This window comes from Prinia subflava, chromosome 6, assembly GCF_021018805.1.
Source record: "Prinia subflava isolate CZ2003 ecotype Zambia chromosome 6, Cam_Psub_1.2, whole genome shotgun sequence".
NCBI classification, from domain to species: domain Eukaryota; kingdom Metazoa; phylum Chordata; class Aves; order Passeriformes; family Cisticolidae; genus Prinia; species Prinia subflava.
Window position 1 is genome coordinate 12,319,583 of NC_086252.1, and position 27,159 is coordinate 12,346,741.

The 27,159-nt window shown below is 39.5% G+C and overlaps 1 protein-coding gene across 1 annotated transcript; it reads right to left on the reverse strand.

The window, feature by feature from the left end:
- Nucleotides 1-928: 928 nt before the first annotated feature.
- Nucleotides 929-27,143, reverse strand: TRAK2 (trafficking kinesin protein 2). The gene is made up of 17 exons (XM_063400274.1): nucleotides 26,988-27,143; nucleotides 21,100-21,224; nucleotides 20,904-20,965; nucleotides 19,749-19,943; nucleotides 15,220-15,290; nucleotides 14,447-14,563; nucleotides 13,106-13,315; nucleotides 11,313-11,391; nucleotides 9,492-9,622; nucleotides 9,243-9,317; nucleotides 8,498-8,635; nucleotides 7,666-7,745; nucleotides 6,775-6,978; nucleotides 6,343-6,641; nucleotides 5,734-6,012; nucleotides 5,409-5,508; nucleotides 929-4,859 (listed from the first exon to the last, which is right to left on the reverse strand). The coding sequence occupies exons 3-17, from the start codon at nucleotides 20,938-20,940 to the stop codon at nucleotides 4,184-4,186; spliced, it is 2,691 nt and encodes an 896-aa protein (XP_063256344.1). The 5' UTR covers nucleotides 20,941-20,965; nucleotides 21,100-21,224; nucleotides 26,988-27,143; the 3' UTR covers nucleotides 929-4,183.
- Nucleotides 27,144-27,159: the final 16 nt, after the last annotated feature.

The window sequence follows — 27,159 nt, forward strand, 5'->3', positions numbered from 1 at the left end:
TTCTAAGCACAGGAAAAGCCACTAGGTAGGTACCCAGCTCCTCAGAACATGTTACATTACCTCCCGTGGTGAGCACGTACACAGGGCTGCTGCAGTTGTCACAAAGCTATAGGGCTCACATCACAGCAGCTAGTGAGATGAAAAACCGTGCTGCTGTTAGCCAGGGCTGCAGTGCTAACACTGGAATGTAGAGGAGTCTTGTGACAGGGAGAAGAATGATAAAAAGGCCTCATAAAATCAGGCCCGCTCTGTTAAATTAACAGCTAGCCTGTCATCTCTTCTAAGTGCAGTTAAGCAATTTGCAAATGTCCATGCAAAAATAATCTTGGTATGAAGGGTTCATTAACACAACACCCTAGTCTTGGGTTGAAAAACAAGTGCATCTGTGTAAGCAATAAGATCTGTTCCATGAGAAGCTATAAAGGAAAGATGGAAACAACCTGAATCTTAGTACCCACACACAAATCACCTTCTGCCCAGAGAATGAAGTAGTAAAACAACCAGCCAACAGGTGTTGCACACTAGGTCTGTGAAAAGTGTATCAAATAAGGGATGTGAATAAAGAATTGGCTTTTCCTGCATGAAGAAAATGGAGTCTCAGCTAACTTACTACAATACAGGAACACACTAGTTGCTGTAAAAGAGGGGGGGAAAATACCCCAAAGCACAAAACCCCCCAAGGTACTAGAAAATATGAACAGATTGATTTAAAGTGAGGCTCAATACTTAAATATTGCCTAAATCAATTTATTGGCTTCTAAAGCCACCACTTCTCAGATACCAACTCGCTTCACTAAGCTCGTGTACAGTACAATAATCACTAAATTTTAGCCCCAAAAAGGCCTGATTTTAGGTTTGTTATAGAACACTGGAGTAGTGAAGATGACATCTGGAACAAACCACAGAAGATCAGCAATATACTGGAAAATGGCATGTTATACATGTTTATTATCAAATTTACATTCCACTATGAAACAACAGTAAGTGCAAAAAGCAGATGGAAAAAATACCATGAAAATCCCAGACTGTTCAAACATTGTGTGTTGCCCCATCATGTAACAGCCAAATGAAGCCCAAACACAATTATTCTCCTTCCCTCTCTGGTGCCATTCAACTGCAGTAGATGTTTAACTTTGATCACAGGTATTTTGAGCATGCAGGTATCACTGAGTTTATCAAAAGGTAACAGTGAAACTAGAAAGCTTTAAGTTTGTGCTTTAAGACAATTGGAATAAGGTAAATACAAGAATTCCATTCTGTCTCTTGTAACTTGCACAAGCATGTGTAAATCCTTTCTAGCATCCATGTTTTGACTCAAACCTGCAAGATAACAGGACTTTGCCAAAATGCAATTCTCCCTTCCTTCTAGGTCTGCCTCTACTCAGACAAAAGATCTGGTGCAGGATGTCAGCCATGCAAGTTTGCCACCTCTCACCTCTCTTACAGGAGACAACAAAAGCCCAATCATTCCTAGAATCACAGTAACTTCTAAAATGTTCTCAGAAACATGTTATTTAAAAAAGGTTTATCTTCTAGGTTTTGGCACAAAGTGGTAAACTTGGGGAAGAAGTATCAATTTCCCCTGTTACTGCAAGCCAGGCATATCCAAACTGCATGACCATCCAAAGGCATAAATGCATGACAGAATTAGAACAACACTGCACCACAGCATCAACCAACTGGGTAAACACACACAATCACCGTGGTATGGAGGTTCTTCCATTTTCTTTTTGCCTTATGTGAAGTATCTGATGATACACCTCAGCTACAGAACAAACTGACCTCTCAACATCCACAGCATTGTTTGAACTGGGCCAGTTTACATTGCTGGGCTATGGAGGAGGGAAGCATCCCCCCAGAGAAATATGCATTTAATTTAATATGCTTGTACATTAGTTTTACCTGAACCATGGTCTGCCAAAGGAATTCTGCCTTAGCTGATTTGCTACTCTGCTGATCCAGTGGCTGGAGTTATCTCATGAAGCCAGTTAGAAACACAGTGTAATACCTTCAAAAATTTATCTGTAACTCAGGTATTCCTACAAGAAACACATAAAATGGACGGACTTTTGACATGCTACACACTTCTCTGTTGACACCAAGCTGTCTAAGCTTCTGCTAGCTCGTTTCCCTGGAAGTTACAGATACACAGCAGCATACCTGTCTCGGGCCACTGGAGACCAACATTGCACTCTCTCCTTTCACTTCTTATGTAGCTAGGCAAGACACCGTGTGCAGCTAAGTACATACATACAAACATAAATACTTACATGAAGAAATTAAATATTTTTCATTTAAAAAACAAAATTAACCCGTATATGGTCTTGAAATAAAATTCACCTTTTGTAAGTGTAAGATTTTGCTTAGAGAGCAAAAGGCAACTCCAGGAGTTCCTGAATATTTCTGTGCGCTGCTGACAGACAAGCTTCTGCTAAGAATCCCTGTGCAAGTTTGAAGTGGTTACTCCTTTTCCTTTTACAAAAAAACAATATCGAAGACTCATCACAAGATCTATAGGACTGTAAAATCAGAAAGGCCACGTTACAAATTTCCTATAAACGAGGTTAAGAAGCTTTCTTTTCCTGCCCTACTCCCCTCACCCCTGCAGCAACAAGGGTGCTGATGATGGAGGATGTGCCTTAGGCAAATGCAGATCAGTGTAATTGCACCGATGCTTCACACCACACCCCCAGAGAGCTGCCAGCTATACCCCACTGACATGGTAACAGGCAAGGTAAACTTTACTGTTTAATCTAATTGTATGGAAAGAAATCATTTTATAATGTTGATAGGTACAGTGAAAATTTACATAAAGACTAAGAAGCTGTTTCTGTTCATGTCACTAGCAAAGACAACCTTTTCTTAAGTTACACAAAACATCTGTTGTGGATTGTTCACTTATGATTAGAACCTTGGATAGGAAAGAAATCAAAAAATCAACATGGGCAGTAAAATTTTGATGATTAACACTCAGAAACCAGATTTCTAAAATGAAGTTCTTTTATGAGTTGGAAAGTCTGCCTCAACCATGTTCAGAACCACACTCCCTCACTGATCACTGGATTTCAATATTCTTTAAAATGCTACAAGAACACCAGCTTTTTTCTTCCTGTTTCTATATAGAGACTGGCAAATTTTGCTCTTAATGAAATCTAAAACAAAATCCTGCTTAAAACGAGAAATAAATGAATGAAAGGCATTAAGTTTACTGGAGAACTCTCAAATATACAGCATGTGTACTTGGCAAGACAAGAGGCAGTTTTCTGAACTTCCAACATTTTCCTTGAAGTAAATGCTCTCCATTTAAGTCTTGAAAAAAACCCCTGAATCAAGCACCTAGGGTTTATTTCCTTTTGCAATGCTGAAATGTGCCTGAGATATTTGTGTGTGTGCACAAAACTATTCTCATTTAAACAGATGCACACTACACTTTGGAAAGATTTCTTAGCTTGACATTTGTACCCCAATACACACTTTGCTGCTTCTTAATTCTTATTCATTGCACATTTCTCTGTGTACTTTGTTCACAAGCTCTGGAAAGAAATTAACTTCTCACCAACACAATTGCACTCTTTCAAAATATAAATCCTGTGTTTGTAAACTGAAGTATTACTTTCTTACACAGAGCCAAAGGTTCTCTCCCCTGCTTCTCAAAGTGAGGAGGACTTCAAAATAGCACAGTTTTTGAAATGGAAAATAATAAAAGAATAAAAAAAAAATCCAAATTTTCATATTTGTTTGCTACAGAGAGGAACTTGGGCTGATAATGCTGGTCAGGCTGACTGTTACTTTAATATTACATTTAAATGATGTAGCCTGACTGCAAACAACTAGTAAATACTATGGGTGTATGGTAGAAAAAAATAAAATACCTACACATACAGGTTAAAGGGTTAAAACACTGAAAATGTCTGCAATAGTCTTCACTTCTAAGTTAAGACAAGATGCTGAAGGGGGTCTTGAAATAAAGCTTTGGTTTCACCTTTCTATCTCCCACAAAAACCTTCTTCCTCAAACCCAAGCCATGTTCCTTTGCTCCTTAGTCCCAACACTTATCTCTCCCACATTTTAACATGCACGTGCCTTCTCCAACTCTTCTGTAACACACCTAACAATGCCTGTACTGGATGTTCATCCCTCCCAGTTATTTACTGTGCTCTAAGTTAAACACCTTTCAGGCCAGTCAGTCTTCCTTCAGTATATCCATTTTTGATGACAGTGTGCAAACCGGAGCTCCCAGTGCTCCAATCATGGCTGGAAGACTCTGGTTTCTTCTCAGTCCTGCCATTAAGTTGCTACCTGCATTTAAAAACCCAGCTGAGTCCTGCCTCTGCAAGCCACCCTCTGGGCCCTGATTCTTGCCCTGGTCCTGTGTTTCAGGGGGTGTGATCACCCTGGCAATGCCCAGCCTCTTCAGTCTGTCCACCAGGTTCATCTTCAGCTGCCCCACGTCTGGGGTGTGACGGGAGGGCTTTGGGCCGTACATTTCCTGCAGGAACGTTTCTGCTGGTCGAGAAGCCAGGAAATTCTCTGAGTGATGCACTCGAGGCTCAAAGAGTGGAGGGGAAGGACAAGGTGAACGCGAAGGAGAATTTGGTGGAGTAGAAGGAATGGGCAGAGTTCGAGGGGGTTGTTGCAAAGGCAGTTTTTCTAACATGGGGCTGTCGTAGACCTTGGCAGAGATGCCTCGTTCTTGCAAAAGTTTAGCCAGGCTGCTTGTGCTGCTGATAGTAGTTGAGTCTCTTCTGTTGGTGAGAAATTCTCCAATACTGAGTCTGTAAGGAACGGCTGGAGTGCTCACTACCGAGTTTCCACTACTGCTGCCAGTATTCCCCAGTGAAAATGGAGCACCCATGGAGCTGAAAGCAAATAAAAATTAAACAACAAATATACATACAATAGACATTTTTATACCTGCTCTTCATTTGCCTTTTAGTACACAGAAGACTCAAGAAAAACCTACACTATTGCTATTAGCTGTTAAAGCTCTGGTACTCAGAATTATTGGTTCTTCAAAGTACCAATGAATTTACCTTCTGTGATCACCTGTACTCTATTAGATAGAATATTAACAGTCATCCAGTTAATTAAAAACAAAAAACTATAACAGAATCAGAAAATAAATTGTCACAGAATCATTTTTCCCACAATAGTTATATGATACAAGGCATCTGCTACTTAAGAGCTAAAATTTACTTCAAGTTACCTTAACCTGTTTTAACTCTCACTCTATAGAATTCCAAGTTTCCCTTTGTAATTACAACTATTTTTATTAGTAATATCCTACATGTTGCCTAACTGCCTACTAACTGCCTTAGTATTTTTAAAAACTGGTCCATGTATCAAAAGCCAGAAAGTAACTGTTTAATCCTATGCAGCAACATTTAGGATGTCAGCAGTCCTCATACCTGGGAGTAACTTGAGTGACATCAGATGGGTGAAGGATCCTACAGGTAGTGAAGGTAAATGTGGAGTTTGTTGAAGACAGACACTTCCCTGGATTTGAGGCTGCAATGTGAGGAATTTACATCCATTGAGGTATAAATAAAGACATACAAGAATGAATCAAAGTTTAAGACAATGTTGTTATCACTGCTATTTTTTTTTGAGTCCTTTTTTTGGAGTAAAGCACAAAACCAGCAAAGACAGTAGTCCCACACAGTAAAATACTTTCCATAGAGAAAAGGACACTGCTAAATAGAATCAGGATGAAACACTAACCATGCTTCTTACCAGTGAGTGGTACTGCTGCTGAAGTAACAGCTGGTAGGAAAATCTCTGCCACTGGCTTTGCCAATGCATGTTTCTTTTCCTCTGGGAAGGACTGTTGTGCTTGAAATGTTATACCTCCTTCACCCTCCTCCTCCTCATCTTCCTCCAAGTCAGAGATGTGGTGCACAGTATCATCAGACAGAGGGGTAAAGCCTTTAGTAACAACACCTGGTCTCGGGTCAAGAATGGTGCCTAGGTTGGGTCGAGCAAGCTGCTGCCAATGAAAAAGGGTCTGAGATCCTGGTGTGACAAAAGACAAGAGATTCGGAGAGCCATTACCTACTACTGCATCGAGTTACAAGAATGCATTATGGAAACCAGTGCAGCTGGCTGGTGCCCACACTGTGATCCACACATCCACTGGATGGCAATGCCAACAAGCAGGCCAACACTCAGCACCCTCTAGGAAAGCCAAACAGAAAGCGGTGCTGATGAGCTCGCTGGCATGGAGCCTACCAAATACTACTGCTTCCTGTTACTGCACATCATACCTGGCTATACACACGATGATTTAGCTAGCAAATATAAAATCCTTTTCTGCTAATGAGAGAAGGAAGATCATCCTTTTACCTTCAATGGGTTTGACAATTTGCAACTTCTCTGGTAGGAGAACACGGAGATTACTAGAGCTGGCAGAGAGATCCGTGAATTCTGAGTTTGTACTTGGGGAAAAGGAGTTTTCTGTTGGTGTACTGCAGCCACTGGCCTCTTCTTTCTCCTCGGCCAGCAAATGCATTTTTCGGTCCCACTCCTCCTCGAAGAACTGCTTCTCACTCAGGTAGTTCTGACGGCGCAGGGAGAGCCTGTGCAGAGCTGTGACCAGGTCATTGTCTCCAGGGGTTCCCGGCTGGCCAGCACTATGAGCGTCTCTGAGAGAAACATCAAACAATAACAGATATTAAACCCACTAAATTAACTATTTCTCTATTACATAGCAGAAGTTCAGTCTGAGTTTAGTTTTGAACCAGTTCTTTCCAGAAGGTAACAGGCTGTGCTTCCTACTTCAGATTCTTCTCAGAGCTGCTCCCCGGGGCGGTCCGTGCGTGGCTCTGCGGGTGGTGCAGGCCAGACTGGAAGGGCTTTGCCGTCATAACAGCGCTCGAGCGATTGGACCCAGGGATTGGCAACGGGGCAGGAAAGGAAGAGCAGCGCCCACGGGTGATATTGGCAACCCTGACAGTGTCAAACACTCGTTTCTGCTGACCCCTGCAGAAAAGACATGCAAGCAGATGTGGGTTTCAGAAGCAAAAAAGATATAATTAAGAAAAACTTCTGAAAAACAAACTGTGAAAAGTCTGTAGAGCCCTCTCTAAAAAGATGTTCAGAAAAACATGACTGCCTAAAACACTCATGGAGAGCTACTCCATTAAGTATCAGAATTACCACTTCTTTACCTGAAAGACTTGAACCTCTACTGATAACTGCTTAAGACTATTCAGAAATATATATTTTATTTAATTTGTATATGCTTTCAGAAACACACATTTAGTTTACTACTTCTTGCTCAGAATTATGTGATCCAGGAACAGATCTTCAGGGTTTTGAAAACTGTTATGTGTCTTTCAGATATGTCATTTGTCCAGCAATTTTTCTATAAGCATTATAAGAGATAAAACAAGTCCTGTACATCAGAGAATTTGGATCAAAAAAATCTCACAAATTAAAGAATGAAATACCATCCTTTTAGCAATTCCCAGCTTCTTCATAGAATCAAATCAGAACAGCAGGTTTCAAAATTGAAAAGATTACCAAATACTACAAACATTTGTTTATTTACAATGAAAACATAGAGGGAATATACGCATTCATGGAGTCCCAGAAATCAGTTTCACCTTAATTAATACAAGTCTATGGATAAATACCAAAATAGCACATAGAGATCTGAAAACATACTTTTGCTTGGAGAGAACAGATTCATCACCCTGACTCAATTCCTTCCGCATTGTTCCTTCAATTTCTGCTGCAAGGGAATCCTAGAGAAAAATAGAAACCATAAAAGTTGACAAATTAGATTTAAGTCTTCCTTCTGACAATTTTAGCAGAAAATATCTGTAAGAATTACTTTTAACAGACTGCACTTGTTTGCCCAGTATCAGTATGCTTTGGACAAACCCTTCTGCCTCTGAAGGACGGGCACGTGGGACAGTTTTCCACCATAACTACACCCATGTGTAACCAGGATGGGTCTAGTTTTCATTAGCAATATCTGCTTTTTCTTTGTGTTTCATTATGCACTCTGTATGCTGGTTGCTTTAGTTAAGTTACAATTTTAAGAGCATTTCTTACGAGTGTACATGAGTCACGTACAGAGCAACCAACCAAAACCTGAAGAATTCCCAGATATTTTGAGTATGTGAGATGCTGTGTTTCTTAAAGGAAGACTGTTGAGTTATAAAATTCATACCAACATCAAACAAGATACCAGCACAACTGAGCATAAGCTATAGAGCATGCCAATTCTCTTATTAAACAGAAATGGCATGTAAAAAGGAAAAATAATCGCACTGTCACAACATGTCAAGTGAACAGTTAGTTTCCTAACTAATTTCCTAAATGTCTCACAAGTGTACACATTGAAGAACTGAAAAAACAACAGATCAGCTCATTTGCCTACTACAAAGCAGCTCTGGCTGCAGCACCTGCAAAGGCTGTTGTGCTCCTGGAGCTGCTTGCTGCCACAGCAGTGTGTGCCAGCTGTGTGTGCCATGCTAGAGGTGCTGCCTACCACAGGAAATGCTCCACAGGACTGGGGGTGGCAGAGACAGGCGACAGAGCTGACTCTGCTGCGCAGCAACTTCACTTCCTCCTGGGACTCGTGCAACATCCCCAGACACTCTGCATTCCGATCCTGCAACTCATGGAGCTGCAAGAGAAGAGAAGCCCTCACGTGATCTCTTCAGAGAGAAGACAGAGTAAAATGGAATGAACTCCTACAGGAACCCAGAATGGCTGATTCAACACTGTAAGATTCCTCCAGCTGCAGGGCACATGCCCACAACTGGGATGGACAGCAGTCAGCACAGCACCCGTAGCAGTGTTAGTGACAAAGCACAAGGATTCAACAGAGGAAAAGGTATGATGAAATTCAAAGGAAAATACATTGAAAAAATGCAAATACACTAACTACCGATGCAAAAAAAGCAGAAAGAGAACTGTCTTAAAATCTAATAAGCCACAGCACTGTTCATATAATCAGTAATATTCACACTAAAGCACTCTCTCATAACTAAAAATAAATAGTAAGACCTCCCTATTTGAAACATGCTCCTTGCCTTTTATACTCCTGTGAACTACAAAAATATTTGTATAGGCTTAAGCAAAATAATTATTCTTTTCCTCCAATCATATGACATAACACAATGAAAGATTAAAATCCTACATAATTAAAACCCCATTCTCTCCCTGTTTTCTTTCTCCTGTATTCAATCCCAAACATTTATCTAAATGTATGTTATAGAAGTCTTAAGTACCTCTGCTGTCAGTTGTCTCTGAGCATCTTTGGAGGCTTGCAAGTGAAGTTTCAGCTCCTCCTTCTCAATCACATTCTAAAGAAAACACAAAAAAGGTGCTCATCATTTTCTCAGCTGATTTCCCCAAGAGAAAGATCCTCTGCCAGGCTTTCCTGGAACAGCCACCCTGTGGCTTGCCAAGTCCATTTTTGTATGCTGTAAGCCCCGGCAGGCACGCGCTGCGCAGACACTGTATCAGCATTCCCTTACTTCTCTGAGTTTGTGCTGAAGATCCACAATCTGGGACAAAAGGGATGAGATCTCCTCCTGGTAGCGAATCACCTCCTCACTCTTCTCTGACAACTCCTCTGTTATCCTGGAAATCTGAGCATTTGTTTGCCCTACAAAACACAAAAGGAACTTAGTCAAGACCTTCTCCCACAAAACAAAACAAACCCAAACAAACAAACAAACAAACAAACCCCACAAAAAACCAAACCCAAACCAAACCTAAACCCCAAAAAGAATGAGTGAAAGTCAACAACAATCTGCAAAACCACCAATACTCTTAGGAAATCAATTCGTAATATATAAAAGTAGGTGCCCTAGAACATCCATAAGGAAAAGACTAACAGTGGGGAGGAGGAGGAAAAAGAGTTCCTTTCAACTGCAGGTGTAACATATTAAGAACTAAGCCTGCAGAATCTGAAATACACATGACCAGTATGTGAAACGACCACAATAAAACAATTTCAAATGACATAATGACTCATGACTAAGGCCACACTTGGAACATGCTGGAAAAGCCTGGTTCTGAATTCATCTTGTTATTAACTACCATGGTAAGCAAAGGCATTTTGTTGAACCTTGTCAGCTGTAACATACACTCTTGATCGTGGTGACTATCTAATCCCCAAACATCCACTGAATACAAGTCCCTGATTCTTTTTTTTTTCTTTTAGCAAGCACTTCACAAAGTGAGACGACAAAGCAACTCCAAGAGCTGAAACATTCTAATGCAGTTAGCCTTGACTGCACATTTGCCCTGAAAACATTGTAAAGCCATAAGAAAGCCTGATCAATCTTGCATAAAGGTCACAACTTAAGTGCTTGTTGTACCTCACACATTTACTGCAGAACAAGGCCTTGCTGATGGGCCTGTGGGCATTTAAGCTCAGTCAGATTTTTTTTTTTCCTGAAAATGCAAATTTTAAAGCTGTAGGCAACACCTACAGGAGAAGATTCTTTCTGTGAGTCTAAGTTACCTAGCATGCCTACTCATGCTATAGAATTGAATAAAAAAATGAACTCACAGACATTCTCACTAAAGGTAAATAGGAGAGCAAATTTGAACTAACTCCCATTTGCAAACGTTGCATATTTTCTCAGTGGGATCAGAGTAAATGAACCAACTAATATCAATTCATAGTATTTTATAGCCATCTGTAATAAGAAAAATAAAGAGCAACCCAGTCTTCTTTATGGTGATTGTATAGAAAAACATAATCTTAAATATAATTTAAGGTTATTATGCACCAAGGAAATAGTACACATCAAAAAAAAGGTATTGTTCTTCATTGTTTCAGAATACTTAGCATGCATTTATGTAAGAGTACCTGCAATTCTTTCCATATAAGCAGTCTCCAAAGCAAATACAAACAACTGCTCTAGACAAATTAAGCCACTTGCTGATTTAAATGCTTTGGTTCATAACATATATTTTAAAACTAATGTGTTCATAGTTTTAGAAGTCTATACACTGACCCATTTCAGTGTCCAGTGTGCTGAACAGACAAGAAGAGTATTTTGTTGATTTTCTAGTGTCTGTAGGCTTCAGTTTAGGATGTTTATGGACATTACCTTTTGTGCTAATTTTCCCCTTCTAAACATGACACACAGAGCTGAATTTAAATGCCAGATTGAAACTTGATGAAATACAGAAAAAGCCTTGCACTTGGGCAAAGGGCAAGACTTCATCGATTGGCACAAATTACTGAAGCTCATTTTTGGATTCAGGGTTAACTAAGGAGGTGTAGGCACTGGGGTTTCACCTACCATCCTGCCATTGCAAAATACAGCCTGGATACTCACGGAGTTCTTTGACACAGTCATTGACCAGCTGCTGCTCCTTCTCTTCATATGTAATGGTTTCTGACTTCAGATGGCAAGCCTTTGAGAAAATTATTCATTTATAAATTTCAGTTTATTTATAACGTTATAAATTTTTACTTCTAAACTTCTTGCAGCTGAAGAGTCTCCCCTCTCTTTAAAAATTCTGTGTAACTGTTCTCCACCATAACCTGTTTCCCAGAATTTTACAGGTGTTTTAAGTGAAAGACAGACAGACACATGAACAAAGCTTGATCTCTTGGTTCTAATAAAAAATTGTTGCAAAACGATGTAATTTGGTAGGGAAAGTGAACCAAGACAAATCAGAAAGAAGCAATTTGCTTCAAAAAACTTAAGTTAAAAAAAATCTTGTAAACTGACTCTCTTATGGCACTGAAAAGCTCTTGGTAGAGCAGCTTTTCTCCATATTCCCAATTATTTAGACTACATTTTCTGAGCCAGAGACTGAGTACCACAACATATCTAAACAATATGAAGCACTCTAGATTCCCACTTCTCTTTTGATTGTGAGGATGGTAATATTAAATTTAACACAGACAAGTCTTCTATACTCAGGACTGTTTGCCAGTAGGGGACTCACACTGTAAAACTCAGCAAATGGTTTTAAAGATTACCCCAGCAAACAGTACATTTACACAAGTGCAGGCAAATACAGTTCTTTAGATAGTGTTGTCACATGAAAAAAAATAAAAAAGCAAATGCAGGCTCATTGTAATTGAGGCTATTTCAAGTCACTGAAGGCTGTTATATCACAGAATGATTAAGCTCTGGCTGGTCTGTAAACTTGTGCAATCATATACAGGCTCAGGAGCAAAAGAAAGGCATTCAATCTTCTCTTTCTTGTCCTACAGCACTACCAATGCATCTAGTTGGTCTTAGGGAGTTTTAGGGAGAATGTGCATCTCAGGCTGAGTATTTTGGAGACAAAACAAGGGCAGAAGTGTATTTTGCTGACATTAAAGTCAACAAACAACAAAACAATCTATTCTGGTACAGGTATAACAAGCTTTTATTGGGAGAGGCTCACATTAAAAAATCAAAACACCACATACACACAAAATAAACAACCCTCACCTTTCTTATAAACACCTTCTTTTCTTAAAGGCAACAAAAGAACTCAATTTTAAACAAAGTCCTATTTTACAAGTTCCACTCTTCACTATCAGAAAAAAGACATTGCATCCATAGATTTCAATTCTTGGAACTTGCTGTCGGCTCCATTTTATGGATGCCTGGCCATTTAGTCTCTATCCTTCTTATGGCACATCTAGTGCCCGTATTCAAGTTTTACACACACAAGAGACCTGTTAAGATAGAGAAGCTACCCACATAGTCAAAAATAAGTGTGTCTTTAAAATAATTTAAGTGGAAGCTCATTAACCCTTAAATATCTTCTGACAAAAAACAAAGGCAACAGAACAGAATTCCCCAAATACTCCTGCTCATTGCAGTCAGATTTATATCAAAACAAACTGCATGAGCTTGAGGGCCTGATGTGTTCAAGCAGTTTTGCTGGGTGTTACATATGTTCCTATGCTTTTTCATCTATCACAGCTGCACTGAGAACGGACTGCTAAAGAATTCTGGAGACAATGAGGAATGAGGGAAACGGAAGGATATGGGCATGGAGGAAAGTGCTCAGGAATGATTTGCATACAGTGACACAAAATAGCCTCATGCTTCAAGAGAAGCCCTGGTGGATTTTGAACCCTCTGACTCTTTCACGGCCAGCACGCGCCGCCAGCCGCACGTACCTTGGATCGCAGAGCCAGGTTCTCCTCCTCCAGCTCCCGGAGCTTGTCCTGCAGGACATCCAGCTGCAGCGGATCGTGGGGCACCGTGAAAGACTCGTTGAAGCGCAGCGGGGTGGAGCAGCTGGAATCCGTCTCGCTCTCCTCAGAAGCGATGGAAACAATGCGCAGCAGGTCGTCCTTCTTTGACAGCTCGTGCTGCAGCTGGTTAACCTGGGAAAGTGAGGATCACCAGCACATGAAATACACTTTAGTTATACAATATCATACTGTACTATTTATGCAGCCTCTAGAACTGCTCCTGAATAGCTCACACCTCCATTTATTTCACAGGACATTCGCAAAATCATAATTTCACACTGCAAGGGAGACTGAAAATTCAAGACACCACAAAAATGAACATCAGAACTACTTTTTAAATAGTTTACTGCAAAACCATTTCCCAGCTGCCTTGATACATTATTTCATTTTAACACGCTAGCTATCATTTTGATTATGGCCATTACTCTGAATTGTTGAGTTTCCGGAGAAAAGCATTGAGAGACAACTATTTACATGTACAGAGTGGTCTCCTCCAGTCTGCACATTAAATGATCCATAGGACAATTAAAAACAAAAGAAGAGACAGTTCTCATTTAGATAAAATCTATTTTGCCTATCTACAGTTTTATATGAATACCTAAGCTTATGCTGTCCTACAGCTGATTATGAGCATGTCCTTGTTACCAGCATACTGTTTTATACAAGCAGCTGAATCCATTTCACTGCAGCTTACACTACATCTGTTAGGGCTATCTGTCAACTACTTAATTCTTTAAGAAAGAAAACCAAAGAAAAGGTTAGATCACCAGGAAGAGATGGAGAGAAGATCTTGATCAGAATTCACTTTTCATTACATTTTATTTATTCGTTTGTTTACTCTTAGTGTAAGCACCCCATTAACCAGCTCATTTTCTGTCTGTTTCCTCACCTCTGTAAGTTGTTATCTAGCAGCTCATGTCAGATAGCAATCTCTTATTTGATTTATATTAGTCCATTTTGGTTTAACGGTGGGAAATCAGACTGATGGTCTGATACACCCAAATGATATCTAATAGTCTCGTAATTTCTCAGTATGTTGTCGTCTTAGTCAATTCCTGACTGCAAAAAGTATTTGAACAGTGATTAGGAGAATGACATCTAACCACACTTCTGTAGTCTGAGAGCACCAGTCACCCCCTTTCTCTGTGAAATGATTTATTTCTATTAATCCTCTTACCACCATTAAAAATGGAAAAAAAAAAAAAGACAAAAAAAGGAAAAAACCCTAAATAAAGAAAAAAAGAAAGAAGAGCAACCACTTACTCTGTCTAGAGTCTGTCCTAACTGTTCTTCCAATGCTTCATTCTGTTCTGTCAACAGATGGTTTCGCTTAAGCAGGGCTTGTCCAATCCGTGCTGCCAGTTCCAGGTCCCGATCTTTCTGTTCACAAAATGAGAAAAAATGTCTTCTTTTCATCATAAAGTTTAAATTCAGAGTAGCTTCAGATTCTCCTGGATATTGCTCAATGCATCACCACTCTGAGGTCCTCCTTCACTCTCAAATGGATCCACACTGTTAGAAAATTATTAATGCCTCATCACTTGGATCCAGAACACATCCATAACTGTGGTTTTTGGTACAGTATATTCTCTTCCACAGCCATCTGCAGTAATAGGAGGGGAAAGCACCAAACCTGGGGACAGTTTTGGGTTTTGTGCTGAGTGCAAAGGTTATGTGGGCTCTGTTGAATCACACACACACAAAAATCACGTTTACTTAGGCCTGTGGCCTTCCCAGGGACACTTTCTCCAGAAGAGAAAGTGTCAGCTCAAACAGTGGTGAAAGGGTAGCAGCAGAGGAGCAACGGGAAATCAGAAGAAAGCTGTTTCTTTCTTATACTCACTGGCTTCATGGGTGCCCATTGTTTTGTTAAGTTTTGTTTCTGAGGTGGTGCAAGCAAATGGGCAGCTCCTCATTACCCATGTGTTTGATAAGCAGCTCTTGAAGAGAATCAAAATGGTCAGCAGCTGAATAAAATCCTCCCTGAAATAAATTCCCTCAACTGTACTAACACAGCATGACAGAGACAAGCATACCTCAGCCAGAAGACGTTTGACCATGTCAGCTTCACCAAAGTCTTTCTGCTCCACATTATCTGTGCCAAGAACTGAAGAGAGACAAACATGCTTGTTTTATTGAAGGGATGACAAGAAGATTGTGGGGAAGCGGAAGAGCTGAACTCAGAGGATGTTGTTTATATACAAATACAGTACTTGGCTGATGAAGCTAGCAGAGGCTATGAAAATGCCTCTTCAACCTCAGAAATGTGAAACAATGCTCATTTGGGAGGCTGATAAACAAGGTATTGAACACTTACACTTTTCAGCAATGTTAACTAAGACTTGAGGTGCTCAGACATCCTTCAAATTTAGAAAAAAAAAGAAGAGAAAACTCCTAAGAGCAACCTTTTGAATATAGCTAAGCAATTGAATCCTCCAGCCTGCTGGGAAGAGGAGGAAGAGTATATCAGAGCATATTCAAATATAGCTGAATACATACTTTAACCCTGAAGCAAAATTCCCACTAGGCTGTGTGACAGTTATATGCAGGAAGCATGGAGACCCCTGAGACTAGTCAGGAAAATGCATTTATTAAGGGCTTGACCATCTTGGAAACAATTAAGAAGAAATAAGGTGTGTCTGCATTTTTGATGTAGCAGTAAATGCTATCTTAGTAATCAAGTGACTCCAAAGTTTGAAGAGTTTGTAAAACTATTAAAAAACTGAGAAACAGCAGGATTGGACAAACAGGACTGAGTGAGGAATAAGCAAAGCATGAAGAATTTGCGACACCTCTGAACAAAACACAGTGCTAAAACTGCAAAGCGTTGGTCTGCTCTAGCTCATGTCCTGATAAAAAGAAGATGGTAGTAACAGAGGCATCTTAATTACCTTGTGCAAATTTGTGAGGTCCATCCAAGGAGGAGGAAGGAAGTTCAATAAGAGCTAGAGGGACAGATAACGAAAGATATGGAGGGGAAAAAGAGAACAAAGAGAAGAAAGAATTAAAATGTAAAGAAATAGGTGATTTTCTGCCATGCATCTACCACAATGAAAAAATAAATGCATGTGCAAACACAGTTTTTTCACTCTTAACACTTTCCTAGGCCTTTTAGGGAACCATTGAAACCAAATTTCCCTCAGAATCAGAATTATACATCTCTCTATCAGGTGATGAATGCCTGTGCTAAGCTCAACAACAGCAATTTGCTGATTTTGCTTTATGAAGTCAGGATCACTAAAGCAAAGAAGGCAGCAATACAAATTTAAAAATTACAGAAGTATCTGCTACAGCTGAAGGTTTACGTTAACCTGTTTTGAAACTAATTCTATCATCACTGAACTGCAAAATGAGATTACTGTGGGTTTGATCTCAAGATTTCCTTCACTCTTTTACCTTGTTTAAATCTCATTCTTACTCTGAATTCACAGTGGTACTATTATCAGCTCTTTTCTTTGTTTGTTTTGTTGAGGACTGCAGACTTAGTTACGAGAAAGTGCCAAGCTAAAGTGCACACTAACTTTATTTACATATCTTATATAAGCTGTCTATACCCTTTACATATGCAATACCCACAATTAACCTTTTAAAGCATAACACTATAGCTATGCTAAGATCAAAACCAAGTTGCATCTTAGTAACAAAAGAAACTTTTTTGTAATCTTGAAAGACAGGAGAGTAGGAAGAACAACACAGAAGGAAAAGTTATACTGTTTCTCTAAAAGCTTAAAAGAAAAATATGTCAAAGTAACAAACCAAATGCTTTTCATCAAGTAGATCTGTAGGCATAAAAACCCAACACACATTGTTCAAGCATGCAGGAACTTTGAACTTACAGCATTGTCACTACTAATTGTATTTCTAAGCAGGGAAAAAAATAGAAACTTTCCACTAAATTTAAAGCATGTATCTATCAACAGCATAATAAAATGCATTTGGAGGACAATTTTACTGTACTGCTTAGTTGCTGATACTGGCTGCTGAAAGGGGACTCCAAACTCATTTAGCTTATTAGTATTTGGAAAACTCACTGCACATACATAACTACATTACAGCCATTACAGGCAGAATATTATAGCCAGCTCTCCTGTGGTAACTGTTCCTACTAGGTGATTTCAAGTTACAAGTTTCTATCCAGTCCCTTTAATAAAAATTTACACTAATTCCATACAAGGTTACTCAGATAGGTAAGTTCCTAAAATCAAGAGCAAATATATTTACTCTGATAACTAAAATCACAGAACCAACAGCTTTGAAACTTAGCTCTATATAAATTTCAGTATTTTCTCTCAGTAAGCATGAAAACTATACATAGTTTATTAGAATTCTCTCTTGGGAACACATCCACATTCAATACTCACCTTGCAAAGTGAAAGCTGCAAGCAATTCTTCGTTTTGGTTAAAATTCTTTTTATGTTGTGCCATGACCCTTTATTCACACGTACAAAGTAGTTCCCAAGAGGTAATCTTCCGAGATTACCAAAGATTCCAAGATCTTTGGTAATTCAGGATTTCTTATGCTAGGACAGTTGAAGCAGAAAATATTCTTCCACTTCACTGAAAACACTGCCAGTGTGAACCCAACAGGTTATGGGACAGACATTTTAATAGGCAGCAGCAGCAGCCATAAAAAGAGGAGGAGCTCAAGTGCAATAACTGCTGTGTTGTTTTGGGGCTTTTTTCTCAACTACAAATTCACTCAAACCCTATACTTAGCATTGGAAAAAGTTACAAAAATGTTTCCATACATATGCAGGTGGAGGAAGATACACAGCTAAATGTCATGCTTCACATCACAGTTATTCCCAATTCCAGGCAACAAAGATTAAAATTTCACTTAACAAGTTATTCAACAATAATTATAACTAGAATTTGATTTATATCTGTATTGGTCTGGGACCTTCTCAGTATGTCTCTGTAGGTTGCTAGTCTCAAAAAAGCCACTATGATTTCAAGTGTAACCAACGTCTGGACAATTTCCAGGAAAACATAAACCACATTTAGCTTGAGTTTATATGACTCAGCAGTTACAAAAGTATTCTTAAATGACACAAGAATTAGTTTTTCTGTTATGCTTAACAGCTTTTAATTCAGTTTCAGTCATTGTCACAAAAAAACATTTACAGCTTTAAAAACTGCTTTCAAACTCCTACAAGCAGTTTACAGTTTTCACAGGGCACCTTTACTATTTGAAAAGAACTTCCCTCTAGGAGAAATAGGAAGACAGCCCTTTCTGCAGTACCTTGACAGCCAAATAATACACAACAGGCTTTATGAAAACTCTGTTGGTCAAACCCTCCCTCTCCCTGCAGGCTGGAAATGCAGCTCACCCTGACTGAAGGTCCCTCGGAGCCTGTGTTTGGTCACGCAGGTGAGGTGCTGAGCACAAAGCTTCGGCACAGCCGCCTTTCATGTCCAGCCCCATCCAGCATGGATAGACTCTGATCCCACCTCTTTATAATTAACATTTAGAGGCAAGTACACACCCCATCAACTACACAACTGCTTCCAGTGAACTAAAAAAGCATTCACTCGACTATAAAATCATTTATGCCTGTGATATTATTATCAGAAACAAACTGAGCAATAAACATTAAGTGGCTTTCCAATTCTTTCCACAGTTAAAAGAGTTCAAAGCCTGCAAGGTCAACTCATAACAAGATCACTCTAAATTGTTGAGTACTGCATTCTTGGGAGGTATTGTTTTAGTCTTTCTTACTTCTTAGCTATGCACCCTTGGGAAGCTTAAACTACAAAGAACAATGACAAAAAAAAAACCCTTTTAGAGGTGGCATATACAAGAAGAGGTAATCATTACAGATTGCATATTAATAACAAGTTCATTCTTCTATGTGGTTTGTTCCAATAGTTCCAATATATGGAAGAAACAGGACTTCCCCATTTCTCTGAAGAGATTACAACGCATTCTCCTCACATGAAAATATTTAGAAACTACAAGCAAGTAAGTGCTCAGTTCTTTCAGCAACTTTCTATACATTTACTTTTCAACATATTATAAGTTTCTTCATGTGATTGAAGCTGTCCATTTTCTTCTTTATCATTTGATAGGTTTAGGAATAAGTTACTCAGTATTTTCAGAACTGGAAGGCAGTGATCAACATGGATCTAGTACCCACCTATCTGCCATTCATTCCTTTCCTATCTCCAGAAGAAACCACTGACAGCACTTCACAAACATTTCTGATACAAAACATCAGGGGAACATCACCAAATCAACCACTGTTAACATTCCTGGAAACAGAGCTGCTGCACACTCATACCTCTTGTGTTACATCTCTTCTAGCACAATTCTAGGTTCCTGCCTCTTTTTCACTACCACATGTTCCCATTCCTACTTCAGGGTGCAATCTGATGACCAGGCAGTCATGGGACATCCTAAGTCAGCCATTAGAACTGCAGTCCTGAACTACAAGCACTTTCCCTGAACTCAGCCTTTTCTTCCACCTGTCCCAGGTTTTCCAGATATGACCATTTCCTAATCTGAATATTAACTGTGTATCCAAATTCTCATCTTTAACATTTGGGGAAATAAACAGCGACTCACTCATGTAACGGAAGGAGTCCTCCTCGTGAGCTGGAGAGGCGATCTCCGGCAGCCGGCCATGGCGAGCCCCGGCCTGGATCCAGTCTGGATTTTCATACAGGAACAGAGAGTCCACTCGTAACTTGTAGTCTGGCAACTGCTCTTCCAGCATGCTCACCAGCTCCACCTCAGCAACATCCTCACTGGAGCAGCCATCTCAAAGAGGAAATGCCAGTAATAGCGCATTGTTAAATAGATGTAAAATTAAAGAGTGTTACCACAGTACATTTTATGTACAATAAAATACCTCAGAAATCTTTGGTAGATTTGGAAATAATTTTTCTGTACCAGACAAAATACCAGAATACTTACTGAATCAATATTTGATTTATACTGCAATACTTTTAAGTTCCTCACCCCCAGCTGACCCCAAAAGTTCTTGAAAAGATGGTATACTGTGTCCCTCCAACTTCCTGAATATAATGTATGTAATGAGTTTCAATTTCTAGCTTTTCCTCTTCACTGAGCTAAACCACAAGCCTACATTTTACCAGCTATCGATTTACTAAAGTCTCATTGACTTTACATAGTTGTTACTCTGCCCTTTTCTGAAGGAAACCCACATTTTTCTTCTGTTTTATGCATTGGTTTGATAATGAACATAGATGTAAACAATCGTAAAATCAACTGAATACTGCTTTGAAATGAGGGGACAAATAAAATTCCATTATCGTTCTTATGGAATCACACTCTGAGAAACATGATACTAAAACCCCTGCAATCAAAGTTTAGCTCTTTCTGTGTTGTGGGGTGTTGTGTATGTCCCTTAATCTCTTCACAATTATTGCAAAAAAACCCCATTAATATTAAATTGGCAAAATATCAATGGTATGCAATGATTATCTTTGCAAGATTTCCACTCAGGATGAATACCATCTGCAGTATCTTTCAATGGAAAAAACACCAATGCTGACTAATGACACTGAGAATTCTACAAACATTATTTTACAGTGCACACTGACTTTCCAAGTGAGACAAATGCACTCACTGTTTTCGTTCCTCTGCAATATCACATAAGCAGTACAAAGATTGTGAAATGTAAGGCTGTCTTCATGTTGGTGCTTTAGGACATGCTAAGACACACTCAAGATTTGGAATAGTAATTCTTCAACTTACCAGGGATGCTCTCCAAGCCCCTGGGATCCAAACTCATGAGTCCTTCCTTCACAGGTCACTTCCTTGGAAAGAGAATTCTGTAATCAGGCTGTGCACCATTCCTTTATTGCTTTGGTAAAAAGATGGCTTTGGTTTGGAGACAGAGTAAGTGAGAGCCATCAAGAGACAGAGACTCACAACTCTGGCATCAACTCACTTCTGCAGGCTGGTTCATACTCCAGATCCACTGCCATCTTAGGACATGCCTATTTCATCCGGGCTACTGCTGATCAGTAGAAGTATTTCAGGTAAGCTTCACCAGCTTCTCAGCTCACCCATCACCTGAAAATAAACAAAGAGAATGCCAAAGTTCAACAGATTTCACTCTTTCAAGGGAGACAGGTAAATTGGTATAACTTTGTCCCTTTCAGTCTGAATTTCCCCTCTGTATTATAACTAATAATTAAAAAAAAAAAAAAAAGGCAAACAAGCATTTTATTTCCAGCTTACACAGTCCATGTAAAAGGTTGCATTAAAATATGTTTTCTCCTTGCAGACATCTCACCTTAAACATGGACTTGGTCAAATATCTTTGTCTGTACTATTCATCTTCTTTCATATAATATTTAGTGTATTCAGGTCATTCACTGAAATGAGGCATTTCCTTTTTATGCTAACAGACAGCAGCCCCAACTAAACAGAGATTTTCTTCTGGCCACTACATTTATTTAAAGTGATGGATTCTAAAGGCAGGATGTTAAAAACATCACCCTTACATTTCTATTATTAAACAATTTAGTTTTATACAACTGTTTGCTTGAGTCACTTTTCCTTTAGGAGTCTGTTAACTAAAAATTGGACCTATCAGAAATTTACTTTGTGGATCGTGATAAAATTTGTGTTTTCTCTTCAGCAGGGACTCATGTAAACCAACAAATGAAACTAGTGTGACTAATTCAAATAAGCTACCAGAAGAGTTTAATAAAGTAAGAATACGCTTTTCCTTTGTCAAAACCAATGAATCACCTTCCATATAAAATAGTAGTTCTAGATAACAGAAAGATAACACTGAAAACAAGTCTCCTTTTCCCTCCTCTGGCATTCAGTTAACATAAAATTCTCTTACAATCTTTCGTTAATTTAAAATTTGCTCTTAACAGTTTCCCCAAGATCTCCAATCATCAAGCACAACAATGAGAGGTTTGTTTTGCTGTCTGTAGCAACCTCTAATTTGACAAGATTAAAATGGACAGCGCAGGAGCTTTTTAAAGCAAGCCTGGAGTTTGCCAGTTCATCTGCTTGTAGACTTTGGCAGGAGATCAAAAAAGAACTTTCTTCCATTAAGGTCAGCTCATACTTGTGAGCAGTATCTTCTTGTTTTGTCATTTATTTCTTTATGTATGTACTCTGCTTATCAGTTATAATTATTATGTATATTAAACACTTAATAAGAAAGAAAAACTTGAGATTTCAGAAACCTTTTCTGTTTGAATGTACAGATGCTTCTAGTCCTTTTAAAAAGGCTAGAAGCCTTTTTTTTTCCTAGAGGCTGTTTTTTAAATGGATTGCTGAAAAGCATGAACTATACATATACCCTTCTCTAAAACAACTTAATACAGCACCGTAGAAGACGTTTAAGAAGACTGTTGTAGATCCACACATGCAAATGACTTTATTTTGTAATAAGAATAGTCATTATACAGCTAGACAAAGTTCAGCAGCATAGGACACAACTTTAACACGATCTTTTTCCTTTGAGTTTTAGAAACTTAAAAATGAATGCTGCTACTTCTCAGGATTGCTTTTAATCTCTCTTCTAAGTGCAAAGCAGAAGCACTATTTGTTGTAGGTCAATCTCAGTTCAGCCAAAGACAGGGGAAAAAAAAAAGACAGAGGTGATTTGACTAAATGTTTTCTAGAGCACCAGGCCAACACCAAGCTATTGAATTGAAAGGGCAAACTCATTTGTAAAACCTTTGAGAAGTTTACTAGATAAGCAAACACCATAAAAGTTAATGCTTGCATTTTCAGTGTTTCTCATAGCTTTGTTTTCCTGTACCATGGGGCAACCTGCGCAGAAATTCAAGCACTGAGCAGTTCCACCCTGAAAGTACTCCATGACCCTTCTACACTGCAGCTATAAAACTATTTCCTAACTGCAGATTCCTCCTCCAAGTCACAGCTATAATTAAATACATTTAAATAAAACCCATAAAATTTATAATATGGCTTTAAAATATATGACCGTGCTATAAAAAGATGGACTAGAAACTAAAATTGTTACACTGTGCAGAAAGACACAGCCAAAAGAGAAGCCACAAAACTTTCTCAGGTATTGATTTTAATCTTTATTTATAAAGATTATTGCCACTGTCAAATTTACTATATTCCTTCTACACTGATCTACATCTTATTAGTTTTGTCCCCATACTCCCTCCTAGGCCAATTTCCCATTGATGTTCACATCTTTTGCTAACAGGTTAATTAAACATAATAAAAACACAGGAAATTCAAATATTGGAGAACAATGCATATGCAGGGCTGGTGCCCTCAGAAGGCCTTTTCAAAGAAGGTTCATGAGAGGTGGAAATATCAGACAACATTTTATATACACACATACATACCTATCTCAATCTTGGTATTTCTGTACTCTCCAGATTAAATTTTACTCCCCAAGTGTGTCTCACATTTCAGCTACCATTTGGCTCTGAACAGTGAACTAAAATCTGGGGTCCATACAGCGCACTTCTTGAAGAAGTGGGAACTATTCCTACACCCTCTGTATCTGCACTAGAGAATCCAAGTTGCTCTGAAGAGATTTTACAAATTTTTCCTTCAGTGAGTCAGAAGACCCTAGCGAAGATTAACTTGAAAAAACAATACGGACTGAAGTCTTAGAGAAAGATAAAATAGTAATAAAGCATTAAAATTTGTTCTTGTCTTTGTAAGTACCACTTTGATGCAGAAAGATTTGGGGATAGAATATAATTCTGAAGATGTTCTACCACTAGAGAACTCTAATTCAAATCTGAATCATGAGAAAGGTGAGGGAGTTGCTTTACAACTGGAAAACACAGATAACTGTACGCGTTATTTCTTTGTGCACAAAAAGTATGCAAAATATCGGCATCTATATTGACAATAAATTTCAAGACAATTAAACTGCTATTTCTGCTGTTTTTTCATTTGTTGAGAGCAGCTGACTCCTCACAGGTACTTGGAAAGACTAAACTAGGTCTGCTCCTCTGTACAGTTCCAGGATGCAAGACATTAGGCCACAAGTAACACAAACAAAATTTTGACCACAAAGAAGATTCTAACGACAAAGAAGATTCTAACTTGATTAAGAGAGAAGACAACAATCATTTTCCAAAAGCAAGCCAAGTGTATTATTCTCAGATGCCAAATTTTACTGCCATGTCACTATGTAATTAAAAAAATAGTATCAAGTCATTAACACAGTACTTTTTCCACTGCTAGAACGGGAATGCTGTCAAGCCAGCTAATAGCAATCAACATATTCTGCATTTCAAGGTTAATGAAACAGTTCTATTCTTACAGCAAACATGACCACACTGAATTGCTGCCAAAACATTCCTGGGACTAGTGCTCAGAAGCACAGGCCAAATTCTTCAACACCATCCAGTAGGAGATGAAGGACAAAGGATTATCAACTGAAAAACAAATCTATGTAAACACAAACTTTGCCTATTACAATTAACATTTGCAGTATGCCTAACACCTGTTATTTTCAGCTGATAGTACCCCTACAGAAATCTATTTAGTGTGTGTTTCTCTCATGTAAGGAAAAAATATTTGAAAGAGTATGCCAACACAATCCTAAGAAAAACTGTAATAATCATAAGCAAATCTGCAACAGACTTTCAATCATAAAAAATGGTATAAGAAGAAGCTGTAAGAAAACAAACAAAATACACACACACACCCCCTCCATCTTCTGGATTTTTCTTCTGGGATGGGTGTAAGGCTTCAGAGGGGAAGCTGGAGAACACCTCTTGGAGAATGGTGAATCACATAGGGATCATGAAGCCAGCCACAACATTCCCTCATACTGTTTCATCTACAGTTACGCCAAACCAGGCTCACTTCTTCTTCTTGTGTGTCATTTGTAATTGCTGATATTGTACAAAGTGGCAACACTACCTGTTAAGTACATGTATCTATGCTTTATGTACATGTATATATGCATCCTGTTGAATACCACAGCTTGATAGCTTGATTTAAGTCCTGCATGTCTGGAGGTTGTCTGTATCACCCCTAGTACAATGCAAAACCCACAAATGACGAATTGAAGTCTCCCTTAGTCTGAAACTATGACTGTTACCTACATTAAAGACACACACTATGTTTTATTAATTCCTAATTTTTTTCTGTAAATGCACAATCAAACCATTACTATCTGTATGCATCTTTTCTTGCAATTTTTTTTTATTCAGAAGAAATTATGAATATACACAATAATGTTATGATCTCAAAGGAATCAAGAATTATCAAGAATTGCCTATTTGTTAGTTCGAATATAAAATACAGTAAATGCTCTTGTGGCATCCTGCTAATGCCTCATTCTGCTCAGTTCTCTGCTAGTATTTCATTATAAAAGTTGTAAACTTGTTTTAAAACTCCAGCTTGTTTTCTATAAAGTACACTTGAAGGGAACTTGAATAACATGTAACTGAAATCACACACACTTTCAATTGATGCATGTCTGATCACCCAAAAGAGTAGTTTCAGGTCCTTGACCTACACTCCAGGCAGTGCTCAGCATTTTAAATTATAATTCTGTATTAGAATTAACCAAACTGATCTATATGGCTCACCAGAATATGACTAGCAATCAAACCAGAAAAAAAGGATGTCTTCTTTTTCATAGCCATCTCTGTGAAAATGCTCTATTTGTGCCTTCTTGGAAAATTAATCAACAAATCACGATTATCATTCCTGAAGGACAGCACTTCTACTGCACAATATTAATTCCGGAAGCCCACTAATAGAGGCCAACCACCATCAGGAAGGTCTGTGGTTTTCCAGTGCTCTTCAAACTGCATTTTCAGATACTCATAACAGAAATTCAATAAACAGATACAGCTCTGATAATCACACTGCCACCACAGAGTGGAAAAATTTCATGTATTGGAAAATATATTTTTTGCAATTTAGCTTGAGCATCAAAAGTGTAATTAAAAAGAAGTTCTGCCTATTTTTATTAAGAACTACATCTTTTGAAAGAAAACAAGTATCTGAAAACAAACCTAAAATTGACTGTCACATTCTAATGTTGCTTTAAGATATTTATTAATATATCAAATACCTGCATCAGACTGTCATAATCAGTCAACAGTAACTGTGAAACATAACCAAGAAATAGGCACCTATGCAACAGCTGACGATTGCATAAAAGATAAAAATATGAGCATGCCACTCCACATACATTTCTCCACTAGCACGGTCGACAGAGTAAATGACATTTACTGACAGACATTCGTACTCCAGTTCAATCAGCTGACAAAAATGTAACAATGTGATTAAGAAGTTGCTAAAAGCCAAAATTTCCTTGCCTTGCATACACAAACAGGACAAGAACTAAGATGTCACCGAGGGCTGCCTGGTGTTCGCGGTGCCATGACCCTCCCGGGAGCCCACTCGGTGACGGGCACCCCGGGCCGCTGAAGGTCACCCGGGCACCGCCTGCGGGCACCGCCGCCCCCACAGCCCCGCTTACACTGGAGACGGAGCTCAACACAGCGCTACGTTACATTAGAGCATCACCACGGCCAAAAGAGTCCTGTCAGCTGCCAACCGGACAGGCGCCGGCACTCCTTCTCCGCCCGGGACCGCGGGGCCAGCCCCGGCCGCCGCCTCACGCTCGGGCTCCGTGCTCGGACCCCAACCAGCCGCAGGGCAGCCGCCGCACGCCCGGCGCGGCCCGCCGCACCTTCCAGCCCGGGTGGTGCCGCGGCCCGGCGAGGAACGGCCCCAGGGGCGAGAGGAGGGAGGGTTAACCCCTGCAGGGGTGTGAGGCAGGAACGCGCCGCTCGCCCGTGAGGCGGCAGAGCAGCGCCGGGCCGGTGCCGAGAGCTCGCTTACCCGCCCCACGCCGCGCTGCCTCCGGCGCCGCTCCTTCCCGCCGCAGCCCCGCATGCAACACAGCGGCGACTGAGGAAGGGCCCCGATGGCTTCCGCTCGGCTCCCGCCCAGAACTACAGTCCCCGGCGGGCCGCCGCCAGTGACGAGCCCCACAATGCGCCGGGCCGCGTGG